This window comes from Phyllobates terribilis, unplaced genomic scaffold (genome assembly GCF_046119375.1).
Source record: "Phyllobates terribilis strain yellow unplaced genomic scaffold, ASM4611937v1 Scaffold_1__5_contigs__length_1240528914, whole genome shotgun sequence".
Lineage (NCBI taxonomy): Eukaryota > Metazoa > Chordata > Amphibia > Anura > Dendrobatidae > Phyllobates > Phyllobates terribilis.
In genome coordinates this window covers 363,475,197-363,496,241 of record NW_027362761.1, presented here as the reverse complement: position 1 = coordinate 363,496,241, position 21,045 = coordinate 363,475,197, and the positions used below count along the sequence as shown (strand labels likewise).

At 42.9% G+C, this 21,045-nt stretch overlaps 1 protein-coding gene and 1 long non-coding RNA gene across 2 annotated transcripts in view; both read left to right on the top strand.

Moving 5' to 3' along the window:
• Window positions 1-12,251, top strand: part of LOC141262742 (aldehyde dehydrogenase, mitochondrial-like) — a 41,780-nt gene extending 29,529 nt beyond the window's left edge. Inside the window, exons 7-13 of the mRNA XM_073676317.1 lie at window positions 193-306; window positions 2,413-2,515; window positions 3,352-3,536; window positions 4,962-5,126; window positions 5,659-5,816; window positions 11,563-11,677; window positions 11,844-12,251. Coding sequence (XP_073532418.1) covers window positions 193-306; window positions 2,413-2,515; window positions 3,352-3,536; window positions 4,962-5,126; window positions 5,659-5,816; window positions 11,563-11,677; window positions 11,844-11,876 — 873 coding nt within the window. The 3' untranslated portion in view covers window positions 11,877-12,251. The remainder of the gene's footprint in view (window positions 1-192; window positions 307-2,412; window positions 2,516-3,351; window positions 3,537-4,961; window positions 5,127-5,658; window positions 5,817-11,562; window positions 11,678-11,843) is intronic.
• A 4,063-nt stretch (window positions 12,252-16,314) lies between these two features.
• Window positions 16,315-21,045, top strand: part of LOC141167301 (uncharacterized) — a 74,165-nt gene continuing 69,434 nt past the window's right edge. The window contains exon 1 of the long non-coding RNA XR_012251413.1: window positions 16,315-16,687. This is a non-coding gene — a long non-coding RNA (uncharacterized lncRNA). The remainder of the gene's footprint in view (window positions 16,688-21,045) is intronic.

The following is a 21,045-nucleotide window of genomic DNA, read 5'->3' as shown; positions in this document are numbered from 1 at the left end:
CTTCTGTCTGTAACCTGCTAATAAATCTCATGATTTCCCACGTATAGAACTAGAGGGCCGTTTTAGCTCAACAACCTTGGAGCCTTTCATGAGCCCATTTTCTTTTTCATGAGACACGCACGCACGTACGTACGTACGTATGTATGTTGTACTGAACCAATAATCTCAGAAACACATCTTGTCTTTTCTCAGGCTGGATTCCCACCAGGCGTGGTTAATATCCTACCTGGCATGGGTCCCACAGCTGGTGCTGCCCTTTCTTCTCACATGGATGTGGATAAAGTTGCTTTCACTGGCTCTACAGAGGTAAAATCTCTGGTCTCTGTTTAGGCTTGCCTGAACGAGGTCATACTAAATCTTTTATGATATCAGCAACTTGTGTCTCTAGTATTCTTCCAAGCTTAAGCATGTTATAAGGAAGAACAGGTGATTTGCTTTTCCATATTGTATTTACCTGTAGTATGGAAGCTCCTTAAGTTGGTAAAGGTTTTAGGAGCAGCTCTAAAATGCGATTTGTACTAGGCTTTCTTTATAATTAAGGACAATCCTGTTATCCTTTGAGCCTTTTACAGGCTGACATTAAGAACTGTAATGCAGTGTGTAAGTCAACAGAAAAAGGGAAATGGACTTGTCCCTGCACCGAATACCTGTCAAATGGAAAGGTTAGGCCTCGGCCATAATGGTTAAAGTGTTTTTAGTTTGGAAAAGGTTTTGCTGGAATGATTGCGATGAATATTTATCAACCGGAACAAGTTTGTCAAGTCTATTTCGAGATCAGTCCTCGCATGATATTTACTTGTTTTTTGATTCATGCAGAATTATAAGAACAGAAAAAAAAAGCCTACTTCTTATAACAGATATACAGTACAGGCTGTCTTTGTTTTTTTTTCTTTTGGCAAATATAAAAGACCTTGCAACTGAGCCTCCAATGCGAGTGTCATACTAGCTTAACGCAGCCTGCACCCATGGATTGCAAATGATCCAATAGCTACCGTATTTTTCGGACTATAAGAATCCATTTTGGAGGAAAGTGGGGGGGTGCGTCTTATAGTCCGATATACATAAAATACTGTGGGTGGTGGGGGAAGCGACAGTGACAGAGTAGCAGTGCACAGGGGGCGGCAGCAGCCACCTTCTGCAGCCTACACTGTGCCCGCTACTAAAGAAAATTAATATTCACTGCTCCCCTCGCCCATGGGCATGGGGAGCAGTGAATATTAATTTTCCTTAATAACCGGCACACTGTGCCTGCAGCGTGGCTCCTGGTAAGTATGACTCCCTGTATTCATGGCCCCCTTCATCCCTGTATGTATGGCCCCCTCATCCAGGTATGCTTGGCATCCTTGATCCCCCTCACATTGCACAGAAAAAAAATAAACACTCCTACTCGCCTCCTCTCTCCTCCAGCGCTTTGTCACGCTCTGTGCCGGAATAGTCACTGCTCCCCACTCTGGGGAGCAGTGACCATTCATTCTCCCCAATAGCGCGCACGCTGTAGCCGTAGCACGGCTGCTGCTGTGCTCGGCTGTCAGTGTGCCCGCTATTAAAGGCCATGAACTTTCACCACTCCCATGGGTGTGGTGAATATTCATGGCCTTTAATAGCGGGCACACTGACAGCCGAGCGCAGCAGTAGCCTCACTGCGGCTAAAGTGTGCACGCTATTAGGGAGAATGAATGGTCACTGTTCCCCACACACGCAGTCCCGGCGCAGGGAGCAGTGACTATTCCGGCAAAGAGCGTGACACAGCACTGGAGGAGAGAGGAGGTGAGTATGAGTGTTTATTTTTTTTCTGGGCAACGTGACTGGGATCAGGGGGGGCCATACATACCGGGATTACGGGGGCCATGCATACCGGGATGAGGGAGGCCATACATACAGGGGCCATGCATACAAGGATGAAGGGGGCCATACATAAAGGGATGAGGCATGAGGGGGGCCATACATAAAGGGATGAGGCATGAGGGGGGCCATGCATAAAGGGATGAGGCATGAGGGGGGCCATACATACCAGGATGGGGATGAGGGCCACATATAACAGGAAGGAGGGGGCCATATATACCAGGATGGGGGATATTAATAGAATTAGGGGACATTACCCCTATAACAGTGTCAGCAGCAGACCCCCTCCCCCTTAACAGGGCATCATGACCACATTTTTTGCTTACATTTTTTTTCTATTTTCCTCCTCTAAAACCCAGGTGCGTATTATAGTCCGAAAAATACGGTGTGTGTATACAGTACAGACCAAAAGTTTGGACACACCTTCTCATTTAAAGATTTTTCTGTATTTTCATGACTATGAAAATTGTACATTCACACTGAAGGCATCAAAACTATGAATTAACACATGTGGAATTATATACTTATTATATATATAATATATTATATTTTTTTTTTTTTTTGCTGTAGGTGGGTCGACTGATCCAGCAGGCAGCTGGAAAATCCAACCTGAAGAAGGTAACTCTTGAGCTTGGTGGCAAGAGCCCCAACATCATACTCTCAGATGCTGATTGTAAGTGACCACTTTGCATATCTTGTCATATGCTAATTTGTTCTTATTTTATTAATCAAAATTCTTTGTCCAATATTAATGTGATAAATCAGAATTACAGATTAAAATATTGTGCCTTATAACCAGTTTTGAGTATGCATTTTTTAAAGGGGTTGGCCTCTACTGGACAATCATTTTTTTTTTTAACAGTGTGCAATTAAAAATAAAAAAATATATATATGTACTTTCCTCACAAACCAGCACCATGTCTCAGGCAGTCAAGTGACATTGTAACATGACTGCTGAGTGGCTACAGTGGTCACATGACCTACCAATCAGTATTTAGTCAGTGTATACATCCTCTCTAGCTGCATGCTTTATTATACCGCCAATCGGCTGCAACGTTCATGTGACATATTAATGTCACTTCTCTGCCAGCAGCCATGGTGCTGTCATTGACTGGACAATGTGTGTTTTTTTTTTTGTTTTGTTTTGTTTTTTTTTGGTGGGGGCAGGGGGTTCTCATTTTTCTAAATTTTATGTTACACACTTAAGTTGATAAAAAGGGGTTGTCCATTTTTGGAAAACTTTTTAAAGGTGGGTAGGAGGGGAAATGCCAAGTGACATTAAGGAGAAAGATCACATTCTGTAACTATAGATTTCAGGTTTTGAAATGTTGAAGACTGATGTAGTTTGAAGAATCCGTTCCAGAATGGCTGGCTATTGAGTACAAAAAATTTTTTTGACAACCACCCAATGTAATAGTATTTATCTGATGCTTCCTGCCTGTTTTGTGTCCGAACAATATATAAACTTTCACATTTACACTCTTCAATATCTTTTTCTGTTCTGCACAGTGGACTGGGCGGTAGAACAGTCCCATTTTGCCCTGTTCTTTAACCAAGGACAGTGCTGCTGTGCCGGCTCTCGCACGTATGTTCAGGAGGATATCTACAATGATTTTGTAGAGAGAAGTGTCCAACGAGCAAAGAACCGAATTGTCGGGAACCCATTTGACTTCAAAACTGAACAAGGACCCCAGGTAAGGGTCTGGGGGAAGAGGGGAAATAGGTAAAAACTGCAATACAATTTCATCACCAGTGACGCAACGTATACGTGCCCAACAAATGTAATTACACTAAAAGTGTTCCATGTTGATTTATCCATAAAGATTTAGTGGAAATGGGTAATTTTCTGTGCAGATAATCACAATTTGTAGTGCTTGGGTGTAATCTGGAACAAATATGTGACAGAATAGAGAATTTGTTTTAGGCTGTGTTCACACGATGCGTATTTCATGCGTTTCCGCGGCGTTTTTGCAGTTGCGTAAACGCCGCGGAAACGCATGAAAAACGCATGGTAGAAGGGCAGCAATGTTCCCCAATGGAAATCCGCATGTGCTGTGCCCATGATGCGGATTTTTCCGCAGCGTTAACGCTGCGGTCAAAAATCCGCAGCATGTCAATTAATTTTGCGGAAACGCGGCGATTTCGCCGCCATTGACTTGCATTAGAACGCGCCAATTCCGCAAGACAGCATTTGTACTTGCGTAATTGGTGCGTTCTAATGTGCGGATGGTACCCGGGTGTGGAGGAGAGGAGAGTCTCCTCCACACCCAGGTACCATTGAAAAAGCTGTAAAAAGAAGAATAAAATAAAAAATAAATGTATTCTTACCATCTGTCGGCCCGCGCAGTGCTCCCGCTTGGTTCCCGGCACTTGCAGTGAGTTGTAGGACCTGCGGTGACGTCAGAGTCATGTGACGGGTCACGTGACGCTGACGTCGGCAGGTCTTTCAATTCAAAGTTGCCGGCAGCCGGGAGAACGGAGTGAGCAGGACAGCGCGGGCCATCGGAGGTAAGTATATACACTCTCTCGGTTCACACTGTATAAATCCATGCTGTTTGCATGGATTTATACAGTGTGACCTAGTTATCAAGCACTTTCCAGGTGATGCTAACATCGCCTGGAAAGCGCTTGTCAATCTGCATGCGGAAACGCATGTGAATCTGCATGTGGATCCGCATGTATTCTGCAGGAAAAACGCATGCACAATCTGCATGCGTTTTTTCTGCCAGGGAGATGCAGAAATGATGCAGAAATTTTCTGCTTCATTTCTGCATCGTGTGCACATACCCTTAGAGTTGAAATCTGCAACATGCTCACATGAGATTCCTGCAGAATGTGAATAGGGATCTGTAAAACTTTTATTCACTTGCAATTTTGTTGCACTTTCCTGCAGATTTTCTTCATGGGAAATCTGCAGCAAAACTGCCGTATGTGAACCAACTTCTCTGTTCTGTGAACTTGCATGGCTACTTTAACAAGGAGCCACATGGGCTCAGTCTGAAATGATGTATATGGAGACAAATATACTGCTGTGTATATATAGACTATTCATGAGCATGCTATGAATTTTGTCGGAATTTATACTATAATACATCAAATGGACAATTTGACCTTTTTAGGTGGATGAGGAGCAGTTCAAAAAGATCTTGGGCTACATCAAATCTGGAAAACAAGAAGGTGCCAAGTTGCTGTGTGGTGGGAACCCTGCTGCAGACCGCGGCTACTTTATTCAACCCACAATTTTTGGAGATGTGTCTGATAATATGACCATTGCTAGAGAAGAGGTAAAACCTTTTTAATTTTTTTTTTTTTTTTTTTCAATTAAATTTATGATTTCTAGAACAGTGTGCATCCTTGATGTCCATTAGGCAGACTGTAGTTGATTTTTATTCTTTTTAAATAACCTTGCATAGAATAGTAATTCTTCTGCACTTGTGACCATTTTTCCCCTCTAGTTAACCTTTTTAAATACATTAAATATAATTAAGGCTCTTTGCACACAGCAGTATAACAGCAGGAGCCATTTATTTAAAGCCTAAAATCTGGATCCGCTTTTCTCCTGTCAGATCAGAAAGCTTGAGAAAGGCTTGTCTGATCTCACAGGATTGAAAACCAATCCTTTTGTTGGCACTAAATATAAAGAGCTGTAATATAGCCTTGCGCCCAGAAGATAAATCCTATATTTCTAAAATTTTACACCTAAGTCAAAACTAAAATTATCCAGAAAATTAAGCCCTTCATTTAAAACGGTTTGATCATACAGTATACTGGTAAAATGTGCCCGTGTAACTTAATTTTCCTTTTTGTTTTTATTAGATTTTTGGACCAGTAATGCAAATTTTAAAATTTAAGTCCATTGAGGATGTTATTGAGCGGGCAAACAGCTCAATGTACGGTTTGGCTGCCGCTGTGTTCACAAAAGATATAGATAAAGCTAATTATGTTTCTCAAGGACTGCGAGCAGGAACAGTTTGGTAAGTTCAGTTTGCAAATACAGACTTGTAGGAATGGTTTTATGTCCCTACTTACAGAGAACATATCCGGCCCTCCTAACTTCCTTGAATATTCCAATCCATCTATGCAATCTGATCGTTTTGTGCGTATTACCAACTGAGCCTATCAATTATACTCTTCTAGATGTACACTCTGGGTGGGAAACCCCACTACTGGTGCCTGATGCACGTAAGTGTGCACCACCAAAACCCATATTATGTTTTGGGAACTGACAAGAAGTAATAGAATGTCAGTAATTTTTTCCCTTAATTAAATATTAAAACCAAAATTTATGTGATTAACTTTTACAATGAAGTACATTTTTTGCACTATGTCCAACCAATTCTATGCACCAGCCCTTGATACAAGGTGATATTAAATGTAGTCTTTATATGTGTGTACTGCAGCGGACTATAATTTATGCTTCCCTTGTAGTGTTGAGCGAGTATGTTCTGTCCGAGTATGCTCGGGTGAGCTCCGAGTATTCACAGCTGCTCGGTGATATGGTTGAATCGCTCCCGTGTGCATGATTTGCGACTGTTTGACAGCTTTATTACATGTGAGGAATGTGTAAGAAATAGACATTCCTCCCATGTATTAAAACTGTCAAACAGTCGCAAATCATGCACACGGGAGTGATTCAACCATATCACCGAGCAGCTGTAAATACTCGGAGCTCGGCCCGAGTATACTCGGCGAAAGGGTTAATAGAACATACTCGCTCAACACTATTCCCTTGTCATTGGACATCATAACTGTCAATTATGATTTAAAGGGGACATTGGCTGTCGTCCCTTGTGGCAGTGTGTGACCTCTGTCATTTTTTGTCAGGACTTAATGGAGCACCATAAGTGTACTTAAAATAGTTCAATAGTGTCGTTTTAACTACCATTCTGCTCTGGGCATAAAATTGCTAGTATGTAGTGCAAAAACTTACTTTTAAAGTTTTCACGAACATTTTGATATTAATATTTAATCAATAAAGGAAAACCTTTTATTCACATTCTACTTTTTCTTTTCCTTTACCAAAATATAGCCTCTTGGATGACAAGGTTGAAGAGTAGAACATAACTGGACTGTAGACAAAGTAAGGTATCCAGGCATTTGGATATACAATTTCACCAATTTATTAGTACAGATTAAAGGGTTTCAGGTACACTAAAAATATTGCATCAAGGCAAAAACCGAAGTGTTTTGGACATCGAACTTTCCTTAGTCCTGGCATGAATATAGTGATAGACATGATTTAAATAGAGAAACCAGCTAAAATAAGACACACCTAATTGATTGGGTACATACGAAATCCATAAAGAGTGTGGAACTGTTGACTAAAGCATTAGAAAGCATTACCGAAGTTCATTTATTGACATAGATTGTAAGTAAACAGTTCACAAAAAAAACATTATGTATAATAATTCATCCTGCTTTACCAGATTACAGACCTGTTTAATAGTGTGAAACTATTGCCTAATATGTGAGAAAGAATCACCTTAGTACATTTAATGACATAGATGGTACGTCAACAGTTCACACACAGCAAAAAAAGCATTTAAATATGGTAACGATGCATCCTGCTGTGCCACATTGGAAAGATTTTTAATAGTGTGGAACTATTGATTAATATATGAGAAAGCATCACCCACTGTGCAGAAAATCCCCCCCTCCCCCCGCCAAAAAAACAATAGTGTATTTTGAGAAAGGAAAAGAAGGAATAGTGAGTAAAAATTTCCAAAAATATATATTAGATTTTATTTCATTTTTTTTTTTTTTCCCAAAATGGTCTTCTACATAACAGGACAGCTGTAACTAGATTTCGTCCAAAATTCTGGAGCTATTTAACCACTTCGCGCCAGAGCCTGTTTTTGCCTTCGTGACCGGGCCAATTTTTTCAATTCTGACCACTGCCAGTTTATGAAGTAATTACCCTGGAACGCTTCAACGTATTCCCCTGATTCTGAGATTGTTTTTTCGTGACATATTGTACTTCATGATAGTGGTAAAATTTCTTCGATATTACTTGCGTTTATTTGTGAAAAAATCGGAAATTTGGCGAAAATTTAGAAAATTTTGCAATTTTCAAACTTTGAATTTTCATGCCCTTAAATCAGAGAGATATATCACACAAAATAGTTAATAAATAACATTTCCCACATGTCTACTTTACATCAGCACAATTTTGGAACCCAAATTTTTTTTTGTTAGGGAGCTATAAGGGTTAAAAGTTGACCAGCGATTTCTCATTTTTCCAACAAAATTTACAAAAACATTTTTTTAGGGACCACATCATATTTGAAGTCACTTTGAGGGGTCTTTATGACAGAAAATACCCAAAAGTGACACCATTCTAAAAACTGCACCCCTCAAGGTGCTCAAAACCACATTCAAGAACTTTATTAACCCTTCAGGTGCTTCACAGGAATTTTTGGAATGTGGAAGAAAAAAATTAACATTTAACTTTTTTCACAAAAATGTTACTTTAGACCCAATTTTTTTATTTTCACAGGGGTAACATGAAAAAATGGACCCCAAATTTTTTTGTGCAATTTCTCTTGAGCGTGCTGATACCCCATATGTGAGGGAAAACCACTGTTTGGGCGCACGGCAGGGTTCGGAAGGGAAGGAGCGCCATTAGACTTTTTGAATGTAAAATTTTTTTGAATAATTAGCGGACGCCATGTCACATTTGGGGAGCCCCTAATGTGCCTAAACAGCGGAAACCCCCCACAAGTGCCACCATTTTGGAAACTAGACCCCTTAGGGAACTTATCTAGATGTGTGGTGAGCACCTTGCACCCCCAGCTGCTTCACAGAAGTTTATAATATTGAGCCGTAAAAATAAAATTTTCACATTTTTCCCATAAAAAATGTTTTTCATTCCCTAATTTTGCATTATCATAAGGGTAACAGGATAAATTGCACCATGAACTTTGTTGTACAATTTCTCCTGAGTACGCCGATACCCCATATGTGGGGGAAAACCACTGCTTTGGTGTACGGCAGGGTTCGGAAGAGAAAGAAGCGCTATGTTGGCTGGGATAGGCAGCAGACACCATGTCACATTTGAAGAGTCGCTGACATGCCAAAACAGCAGAAACCCCCACAAGTGACCCCATTTTGTAAACTACACCTCTCAAGGAATTCATCTAGGGAAGTAGTGAGCATTTTTTAATTTTTAAATTTATACCATTGGGCAGTGAAAAAAGCATAATTATATTTTTACCACAAAAAAATGTTTTACCCTCAGATTTTACATTTTCACACAGGGCAATGGGTAAAAATGGTGCCGAAATGTGTCACACAATTTCTTCTAAAAGTGTCAATACCCCATATGTGGCTGTATCGTACCACTTAGCCATACGGTGAGATTTGAGGGAGAAGGAGCGCTATTTGACAATTGGAGAACAAATTATTGTAGAATAGGCATTTGGATTTGGGAGCACAAAATTTTCTGAATTTCTTTTGGGGGGCAAGGACCATTTTGCTTTTCCAGAGCCTTTCTGCTACCAGTAACTTGGAAGTCCCTTATATTTTTAACAGATGATGGACCTGAGTGGGGACTAGCTTTTTTTGAGGACTGAGTTGAAGCTTTTATTGGGAACATTTTACGTAACATTTATCCGGCGCTCTAGGCTGAGCACTTACATCGGGGTTTCCATCTAATTTTCCAAGTGATGTAATTCAGATGAAACCCCTGCAGGATCCATTCACTGTAATGAGGCAGCAGAGTTACTCTGGACTCCGTCTGGCCTCTGTTTAGTGGTGTCCTTTTTTTCAGAAGTGCACAAAACTGGCCAACCGCACTTTTATGCACGCCTAAAACAAATGACACCGTGGGATCCCAGGCTAGACCGCATCCACAGTGGCCTATATCTGCCTCATTACAGGGAATCTTCCATCATGGGTTCTGGCTGAATCACGTATTTCAGAGATTTACACGGAAACTCTGGTGTAAGTGCTCAGCGCAGAGCACAGGATAAATGTGAGCAGAGCCTTACTGGGATCTTTGGGAGACATAATAAACAAATCAGTAGCAGGTGAATAATATTTGTTTTATTTATTTTTTATGCCGTTCCTAGTGTGATATAACTGATTAGATTACTTTATTCTTCGGGTCGGTGCGATTACAGAGATACCAGATTTATATCGGGTTTTTATGACTGACAGCTGTCACACACTAAAATACGTTTTTTTTGCAAAATCTAGTTTTTGCATCACCATATTTTGAGAGCTATAATTTTTCCATATTTCGGCCGATAGAGTCATGTGACGGCTTGTTTTTTGCGGGACGAGTTGACATTTTTATTGGAACCATTTTTGGGCACGTGACCTTTTTTGATCGCTTTCTATTCCGTTTTTTGGGAGGTAAAGTTAACAAAAACAAACACTTCAGGAATTGTTTTTTGAGGTTTTTTTTTATGCCGTTCTGCGTGTGGTAAAAGTGATCAGGCAGCGTTATTCTTCGGGTCAGTACGTTTACAGCGATACTACACTTACTGTATTTTTTTTTATGTTTTGGCGCTTTTACACAATAAAACAATTTTATAGAAAAAAAAATATTTTTTTTGCATTGCTTTATTCTGAGCGCTATAACTTTTTTATTTTTCGGCTGATGGAGCTGTATGGCGGCTTTTTTTTGCGGAACAAGATGACGTTTTCAGTGGTACCATTTTTATTTCTATTCTGCTTTGATCGCATTTTTTTCCACTTTTTGTTTGGCGATATGATGAAAAAGCATATTTTTTTGCTCCGTTTTTTATTTATTTTTATTACGGTGTGCACAGAAGGAGTTAATTAGTGTGACAGTTTTGTAGCTCGGGTTGTTTCGGATGCGGCGATACCAAATATGTGTACTTTTTTTGGTTTTGTAATAATTTACGGATTTATTGGTTTAATATTTTATTTATTTTTATTTATTTTGTGATTTTTTTTTTTTTTTTTTTTTTATTTATTTTTTTTTTTAATAGTTTAAAAACTTTTTTTTTTACTTTTTTTTTACATTTTTACTTAGTCCCTGTATGGGACATTAATTTTTATTTTTCTGATCACTGATCTCATGTAATGTAATAGACATATATTACATTATATGAGATCTTCACTGACTGTTTCAGTTAGAGTCTCCTGTCTGGTATCAGCTACATACAGGCTGAAGCCAGACAGGAAGGACACCATATATGGCAGAGCTGGAGGCGGTCATGTGACCTCCAGCTGCCATAGCAACCCCAGGTCCTCAAACGAAACGGCGCGATCGCTATAGATCACAGCATATAGAAGACAGCAAAGGGTTAACATCACTGGGACCTGATCTAATCAGGTCCCGATGATGTACCCTGTCAGAGCTAACGCTCTGCATCGGAATCGCAGTGCTTGCAGGACCCTGGGGGTCCTGAGCACTGCGAGACCACCCACCGTTTTTAAACGTCGGCGCTGCACAGAGCCCGGCAAGCGCCGACGTTTATCTACAGTGGGTGGTCGGGAACCGGTTAATGACCATGTTCTTTTAGTTTCTAGTTTGTTTTTTTTAAGTGAACCTACATCCATTTAAAAAAAAAATCTAACTATGAACAATAAATAATCAATTAAAACTTTTGCATTTTTGTCTTCCCATTTTTCCTAACAAAAATTTATCACTGCGAAGTTGGTTATAGATCTGTTATAGCTATGGTAATTTACAGCGTCAGCACTTTGGTTCCTACTTGTTTTATGGGGGTTCTTCATTATGTTTTTCAGGGTCAACTGCTATGATGTCTTTGGAGCTCAAGCTCCATTTGGAGGTTATAAAGCTTCAGGCACCGGAAGAGAGCTTGGGGAGTATGGCTTGGAGGCCTACACAGAAGTGAAAAATGTAAGTTCTACAAGTGCCGGTGTGTGGCTACTGTGGCAGTAATACTACTTTTTTTTTCTGATGTCTTTTTGAATACAACTTCTATTGTCTTATCACCTCTGTCACATCAACTCTCCTGTTATGTTTTTCAAATTGTCTGATGCAATGTCCAACTTTATTTTTACAGGTGACCATTAAAATTCCTCAGAAGAACTCGTAAAATCTTGAAACTTTGTATCAACAAGATATGTGAAGTTCAGGAGCTTTTTTTTTTATAAGATGCTGAAGCATTTCTTTCATTAAAATTTTCCATCTTTTCTCCATCATAATCACTTTGCTCTAATAAATAGAACAAAGTCCCTCAACTTGTCTGTGATGTATGTGTGTTTGTATAAAGAATCCAAGAGTTAGAATGCTATACGTTATTCCATTGGTGGGGGTGTCTCTGTGCTCCTTATATTCATCGTATGATTGTAAAGTAGGACATTCAGTGCTTGTGTATCTAAAGCTTTGTACAAGTTTATAAATGACTTGTGATTCTCTTCCTTCTGAGCACAAACTTTGTTACAATAAAGTACAGTTCATATTTACCAGATATGTAATTATCCTGTTTTTCTTTGAACTAGTAATCCTTTTTACATACTTTTACAGAAACCCTTTTCAGATGGTCAAGATGACCATGACTTCAGAATTTAGGGGAGGATCACTCGCTGTGGGTAAAGAGGTGACTAATGAGGCCAATTCGGACCCTGAAGGCTTGCACACATATGTGACCTAAGTAGATGTAGTCAGGACAGTAGATACCACTTGTGCCTTGCTCACAGATCGCTTTCTTTTTGGCTCAAAGATTCTCCTGTCTTCAGCTGCACGGTGGCCTGAGGTGATCCTGCATCGCCAAACCGGATAGTCCAGGCCAAGCTTCTCCCATTTGCTGATGTCGACTCCTAGGTTTTTGAGGGACACTTTAATCCTGCTGTTCTGTTCAGTCAAAAATGACCAAATTTGATATTTTTTAAAATATTCATTATGCGGTTCTGAAACTTGTGGTTAATATACTTTTCCTCATTTGAGGGGTTTTTACTATGGGTATTTTTTTTGTTTACTTTTTGCTCCACGTTTTTTTTTACACTTGTAATGTTGGGTCTAAAATGACCGATAGCCTTTTATACTAATCTCCAGCCATTTTTTGAGTAAAATAAAGGAGTTATAATCTCATTTTGGACTATATATTGCATCTACTACTATTTATCAATTTATCTAGGTCCTTTTGGTCTGTGAAGATTTACACATGCATACATTTTCAAATTCCGATACCGCAGATGGATTCGCTTCCAGTATAGTCACAGCGAAAAAAATTTGCACATATCTTATTTACCCTGCTGTTCATATAGAAATAGTTCAATTCAGTTGTCAACATTTCACATTGTAAATGAAAAGATTTTATTTTCCTTGTGTTATCTGATTCTACCAACATTTTAGAATACTGGTGAAAATGTGACTGTAGCTGAACAACTGGTGTCATTCAGCGGTAGGTGCCATTCAGACAGTATATTCCAATTAAGCCTGCAAAGTACGGCATCAAAATATGGACTCTGTGCGACAGCAAAAGTTCATACGCTGTAAACGCTCAGGTATACAGTACAGACCAAAAGTTTGGACACACCTTCTCATTTAAAGATTTTTCTGTATTTTCATGACTTTGAAAATTGTACATTCACACTGAAGGCATCAAAACTATGAATTAACACATGTGGAATTATATACTTAACAAAAAAGTGTGAAACAAATGAAAATATGTCTTATATTCTTGGTTCTTCAATGTAGCCACCTTTTGCTTTGATGATTGCTTTGCACACTCTTGGCATTCTCTTGATGAGCTTCAAGAGGTAGTCACCGGAAATGGTTTTCACTTCACAGGTGTGCCCTGTCAGGTTTAATAAGTGGGATTTCTTGCCTTATAAATGGGGTTGGGACCATCAGTTGTGTTGTGCAGAAGTCAGGTGGTGGATACACAGCTGATAGTCCTACTGAATAGACTGTTAGCTGCTTTTTTTCTTGCCATAATACAAATTCTAAGTAAAGAAAAACCAGTGTCCATCATTACTTTAAGAAATGAAGGTCAGTCAGTCCTAAAAATTGGGCAAACTTTGAAAATGTCCCCAAGTGCAGTTGCAAAAACCATCAAGCGCTACAAAGAAACTGGCTCACATGGGGACCGCCCCAGGAAAGGAAGACCAAGAGTCACCTCTGCTTCTGAGGATAAGTTTATCCGAGTCACCAGCCTCAGAAATCGCAGGTTAACAGCAGCTCAGATTAGAGACCAGGTCAATGCCGCACAAAGTTCTAGCAGCAGACACCTCTCTACAACAACTGCAAAGAGGAGACTTTGTGCAGCAGGCCTTCATGGTAAAATAGCTGCTAGGAAACCACTGCTAAGGACAGGCAACAAGCAGAAGAGACTTGTTTGGGCTAAAGAACACAAGGAATGGACATTAGACCAGTGGAAATCTGTGCTTTGGTCTGATGAGTCCAAATTTGAGATCTTTGGTTCCAACCACCGTGTCTTTGTGCGACGCAGAAAAGGTGAACGGATGGACTCTACATGCCTGGTTTCCAGCGTGAAGCATGGAGGAGGAGGAAGTGTGATGGTGTGGGGGTGCTTTGCTGGTGACACTGTTGGGGATTTATTCAAAATTGAAGGCATACTGAACCAGCATGCCTACCACAGCATCTTGCAGCGGCATGCTATTCCATCCGGTTTGCGTTTAGTTGGACCATCATTTATTTCTCACCAGGACAATGACCCCAAACACACCTCCAGGCTGTGTAAGAAAGTGAACCAACGGCTTCCACCGGCACTGCTACGATATCCACGGCCTCCACCAGCAACGCAACCAGCCTAAAACGGAAACGATGCGCCTTCTGTCCAACATCAAGTAATCACAAAACAAATGTGATATGTTGCAGTTGTGCAAAGTACTTATGCCAAAGACATGTAAATTATACTTGTGACGAATGCAAACAGTAAATTTAGCACTGTGAACCTTATTTGCCATTTTATATAGAAAAAAATGAATTTTTTATTTTTTTTTTAGAAATATATATTTACATACATACAGTTTGATGTTATTATAGTTTACAGTTATGTAGAATATTTTTTTAGGTGCAAATGTGCAATATGCATGAATATTGCAATAAGGCCATGTAACAATTTTTTATACAAAAAAACATGTTCACATACAATATAATAATGCATCAGGTATTCAAATAAAACACTTAAATTAGCTAAAAATCAAGACTTTAATAGGTCCGGTCAAAAATGACCAGAACATTATAAGGCTATGTGCCCACGATGAAGAAATGAAGCGGAAAATTTCCGCTTCATTTCTGCATGTCCTTTCCCGGAAAAACGCGTGTGGAATTTGACATGCGTTTTTCGCACGTTTTTGAAGCGTTTTGGACATGCGGAATTGCCTTGCGTTTTCTAATGCATTGAGATGGCAATTCCGCATGCGTAAACGCACAAATAATGGACATGCTGTGGAATTTTCCGCACATCAAAAACGCTGCGGAAAATTCCACAGCATGGGCATTGAAATTGCGGAATTTCATTCTGAACCTTGGTGGAAGGATTACCAAGCATTTAAGCAGCAAAAATTCCGCAGCATAAACGCTTGAAAAACGCATCGTGGGCACGGACCTTCAGTGTATAGTAGACCCGAACAGCACAGCAGGGTTAAGGCAGTCTTCGCTACATTTCTTCTGCCCTCTGACTGGCCACTTTCCCTTACACAGTTCTCCGTACAGCAGTTTAGGCAATAAGCTGTCGGGCATTCTGACCACATGTCCAGACCACCTGGATAGGGCTTTCAGCAGGAGAGTGTAAACTCGGCAGAGCCCAGCTTGTTCCAAGATGTTTGGGACATTGTGTTGCCACCTGATATGACTGAGTTGTTTGGCATGCCAACTGTAGACAGTCCAGGTCTCACTGGCATAGAGAATTGTGGTAAGGATCACCGTGCTGTAGACCTTCGGCTTGGTGGTAAGGCGCAGTCCCCTCCGTTCCCAGATGTTCCTGTAAGATGGCCCTCAATATAGAAGAGAACAATAGACTACAATTTTCCATTCTGTAAAATGGAAAAAAGTATGCCAACACACAGGGGCTGGCTGGCAATTTTTGGTCTGGAGGGAAGTCCAAAGTACTGGCCCATGAGCGGTGCGGCCCATCTTTAGGCTTGGGTCTCATGTAGAACTCTGTTAGAGATTAATCAAAAATTAGTTACTTATTGTTAATAGCTGCATAATTTCAACATCATTATGAAGCCACTAACCATAATCAATTTGCACTTGATTTGTAGTTTTACATAGAAAGATGCTGCAGTTTGAGGAGCCCCCATCACAATCACATAGACCCAAGGCCGGTTTTAGACAAATAGTGGCCTTGGGCAAAATTCTAAGTGGGATCCCAATCCTAAAATATTCCACTAACAATACGAACAGTCAAGGTAAAGAAAACATTAACAGAATTGTGGTCTTTTTGTACATCCTATCTCACAAACAGCACTATAAAAGCGATAAAAGTCACATGCAGGGCCAACTTAGGTGCTAATCCTGCCTCCCCGAGGGGGGCGCTGTTTAAAGAAAAACAAAAAACTGACATTTCAATGCCTGTAGCAGACTGGTACTTTCCTCCGGCCGTAGGCATTCAGCACAGTGATGGCCTGGGTGCAGGCACAGTGGGCAGTGTCAGTGAGTCACTGACACAGTTCACCCCTCTCTCTGCCTGCTCCCCGGCTGTCGGTCCTTCCCCCAATGAATTGTATTCACATTAGTCAGATGCAAATACAAATACAGCCCCCTCCTCCGCTGGGAACACCAGCAGTACGCAGGCCACTTCCGGTCTGTGCCCTGTTGGAGACTGTGCATGCAGGGGATGGCAGATGGCGGCATGCAATGACGTAATCACGCCGTCCAGCGCACACTGTGTGCTTCATAGAAAAGGAGACAGCGGCCACAGTGTACAGGGATTAGGTGAGTGTAAGATTGTTTTTTTTTTATTATATTATTTGGCCATTAAGTGGGGAACATTATAAAAGCCGCAGTAGGGGACCTGATACGAGAGCTTTGCGTGGCATGACATGAGGGACATTATATGAAGAACTGTGGCAGACATTATACCTGGGCTGTGCGGACATCATATTGTATAGGAGGCTGTGGTGGATATGTGGCACCCCTGAGGGTTCGACCGCCACAGGGATGCTGCACTTCTCTAATGGAGTGTGGTGTTCCTCCTCTGAGGTAAGAACAGTGTGATGGTCAGGACCATTCCTTCACATCCAACACCACACTTCTCCCACCAGAGGGGGCTAGAATGCACCAGGTGCTGCCCTCCTGGTTACAGGGAGACTGGGGAACCAAGAGCTAGGGGAACCATTTAGTGGGTGAGGGTGGAGGACTCATATTTTAGTGACACTTAATAATTCATATTTAATGCACAGCCATCTTGGTTAGTGGTCCTTGTTAGAAGTCTCTGGTATTGTGATCCCCCACGCTGAATGCGGATCCTGTGTGGACCTGCAGCGGAGGGAGACACGGCCCTCGTACCCTGGCCTTGGGTCGAGAGGCAGGTTGCAGATAATGAATGTCTCAGCCCGGTCAAGGACCATGATCAACGAGGCCCGGAGCTTAAGAGTGTAGCTCCATAGCAAATGGATCCCAGGGAGGATGCAGACGGAGCGGTATACGCCACCTGTCCTCGCCACCTGATATATTCAGAGGGAGTCCGGCTGCAAGAGGGGTACCGGCCCCCGACACCCGACCTTGCTACTCTATGTCCTGGTCGGGAAAGCCCGGTTAGGCCCTGAGGATCCCATCGGGTATCGGAAGGAGCGGAGCTGCCACCCATGCCCTTTTTCTGAGAGGAGTTCGGAGGGAGACCCGGCCTATCTACACACAGACAGACAGGAAAGGACCCGGTCTGAAGTCTAGGAACACTCTGGTGTGGGGTCCTGATTAACACTGGACTTACTCGGAGGTTGTCGGACCCCCTTCGTCCCTGGTGACTGCAGAACTCCGCGAGGAGCAGGGAGTCGCCTTCCTACTGCCATCTCTTATTTGAGTAAAGCCTTGGAAGTTCACCCCTATGGCCTCCGGACTCTTTATTCTGCACTACACCGCATTACGCAGCACCAGACCTCCTAGACTACTACCCCCTCCGTCCTGTCCCTCTGCCCTGAGGCCCTGCTCCGCCTGTGGGGAGTAGTAACAACGCCGGCTGCACTAACACCTGGCCTCAGCGGACTGCGGCAGCGCTGGTGGCCTTCACCAGGTGCCACAGGTGGCGTAGTCGTAAATCAGCCACTCAACCCGGATAAGCCCATACCATCCTTTTTAATGTGACGGCCCTGGGCACGGAGCGGGTCCGGGCCACGGCTGCACCCCATCTCTCCACCACGGGACCCGACTCCGAGTCCCCCATCTCCCAGGGTAAATGAAAGGGCTTCCGAGAAGAGGCGTCACAGATATACTGTGGGGTATTGTGGAAGACATTATACTGTACATAAGGGGTTGTGGGTGCCATTAATGTGAACATTGTGGAGGCCATATACCAGTGGTGGCGAACCTATGGTATGTGTGCCGGAGGGGGCACGCAGAGTCCTCCTTGAGGGCACGTGCGCCATCTCTGTACTAGCGCCGCCATCACTCTCCTCTGCACATGCACCATCGCCCCACCACTAACGCCTGCAGGGTGAGTTTTGTGTTGGGGTAGCAGCGCAGTTCGGCAGGCCACACAGGGGCGCGGCACCTCCAGGACAGTTGTTTTCCATTACTCTGGAGGTGCACTCGCTGGGGCAGGATAGGTGAGTGACTGGAGAGGAGCACAAGTAATGGCAGTTGTACTTATCACACTGATGCCCCAACACTGGGCTAATCATGGGTATATTTATTTTTAGCAGGTGCATAAGGTGTAACTGTCGTTAGAACTACAAATCCCAGCACTGTTTACACTAAGACACATGTTTTTGGAGCTGCTAATGCTTATTGTGCTGTCTCCAGTTTATGGTGGCCACTTTGTTTGCTGTGAAGTGTTTTTTTTGGACTTCTGACTAATCCAGGACACTCTGTGTGGTGCCTCACCTGGACTGTGATGAGGGAGGGGAAGTAAATAATACAGTTAATTGTCAATGGCGACTCCATCAGCCCCAGAATGTATCAGATAATCATGGGGTCTCCTAGTGTTCCAGAGCTGTACAGTGGAATGTGATTATACCAGAGATGGAAACCTAGGAGTAGGCCCGGACTATGGATGCTCCATGTGGCTAGTAAAAGCCAAACTGCTAATGGAAAGCAACAGTCGCTATAGCACAGCCTGCACTAAGGCGCTATAATCCTCTGTGCACTACAGCCAGTATACCCAGAGGCGGACATATCATTGATGCAGCCGCACAGGGGCCCAAGAGGTATAGGGTCCCCACATCCACCTCCAAAGCAGAAGCTTCTGTCATAGCAGAACTATTGAACTGTAAAGGGCCCAAATACTGTTCTTTTACAGGGGTCCTATTCTGTCTGTGTCCACTGTTGAGTATACCCATAGATGCTGCGGTTAATAGGGACCACCGCATCTAAGTGGCCAGACGATGGGGGTTCCAGCTGTCAACCCATTACCCCCCTAATTGCAGGATGTCGATAGTTTATCATGGCAGTTGGAGACTTTCTGATACTCCTGTGTCTGCCATGTATACCCTCACAGTCTCGGCTTCACTGCAGATTGGTAAGATGACAATACACTGCACTACAGAAGTATTGTAAGGGCAGTACGGTGGCTCAGTGGTTAGCACTGCAGCCTTGCAGTGCTGGGGTCATGGGTTCAAATCCCACCAAGGACAACATCTGCACGGAGTTTGTATATTCTCCCCATGTTTGTGTGGGTTTTATCCAGGTTCTTTGGTTTCCTCCCACACTCTAAAGACATACTGATAGGGTATCTAGATTGTGAGCCCCAACAGGGACAGTGCCCATAATGTGTGTAAAGCACTGTGGAATTAATGGTGCTACATAAGTGAGTAAAATAAATAAATATTGTACTAGCGATCAAGTGATTGCAGGTTCAATTCCTAAGTCTATTAAAAAAAGATAAATAGATAAGAGTTGTCCACATTTTGGGTACTTTTTTTACTTAAATACATGTGTTTGGGGCCAAGTTCTTTTCCCTGCACACTCAACTTTGACGTGGTCATAAATCAACTGAGAGGAACTCAGAACGAGCTCAGCGACAGATTGTGAGATAATTCATTCTGCAGCAATAGTGCAACACAGAGGGAATAGAAGGCAAATGGTACAACATCTTAAAGCACCACTCCAGCAGTTTTTTTTTATTTTATTGCAGCGCTGGAGTGGTGCTACTAATGTAAGTCCCTGCACCTAGTCTTATACTTATCCGCCGCTGTCTTCATCTATCCGCGCCGCTCCGGTGGGCCTCTAGCAGTTTGTGACCTGTGTTTTCTAGAGCGAGTCAGAGGTCACTTTTCAATGTAAGTCTAGTAAGCCAGAGCGAGGCTCTCATAGACTTACGGTAGTTTCAGTTAGTCAGAAGTTGCGGAAACAAGAAGGCGGCGCGGGACCGGAGCGGTGCTGGGAAAAGCTGAAGACGGCCGGTGGGGAGTATAATATTAGGCTCCCTGTTGCCCCTGCCTGCTCTCTGTTGCCCCTGCCTGCTGTTTCCACTGCCTGCTCTCTCTTGCCCCTACCTGCTCTCTGTTGCTCCTGCCTGCTCTCTCTTGCCACTGCCTGCTGTTTTCCCTGCCTGCTCTCTTACCCCTGCCTGCTCTTTCTTGCCCCTGCCTGCTCTCTCTTGCCCCTGCCTGCTCTCTCTTGCCCTTGCCTGCTCTCTCTTGCCACTGTCTGCTCTCTCTTGCCACTGCCTGCTGTTTTCCCTGCCTGCTCTTACCCCTGCCTACTCTTTCTTGCCCCTGCCTGCTCTTTCTTGCCCCTGCCTGCTCTCTCTTGCCACTGCCTGCTGTTTTCCCTGCCTGCTCTCTCTTACCCCTGCCTGCTCTCTTGCCCCTGCCTGCTCTCTCTTATCCCTGCCTGCTTTCTCTTGCCCCTGCCTGCTCTCTTGCCCCTGCCTGCTTTCTCTTGTCCCTGCCTGCTCTCTCTTATCCCTGCCTGCTTTCTCTTGCCCCTGCCTGCTCTCTCTTGCCCCTGCCTGCTCTCTCTTGCCCCTGCCTGCTCTCTCTTGCCACTGCCTGCTGTTTTCCCTGCCTGCTCTCTCTTACCCCTGCCTGCTCTCTCTTGCCCCTGCCTGCTCTCTCTTGCCCCTGCCTGCTCTCTCTTGCCCCTGCCTGCTCTCTCTTATCCCTGCCTGCTTTCTCTTGCCCTGCCTGCTCTCT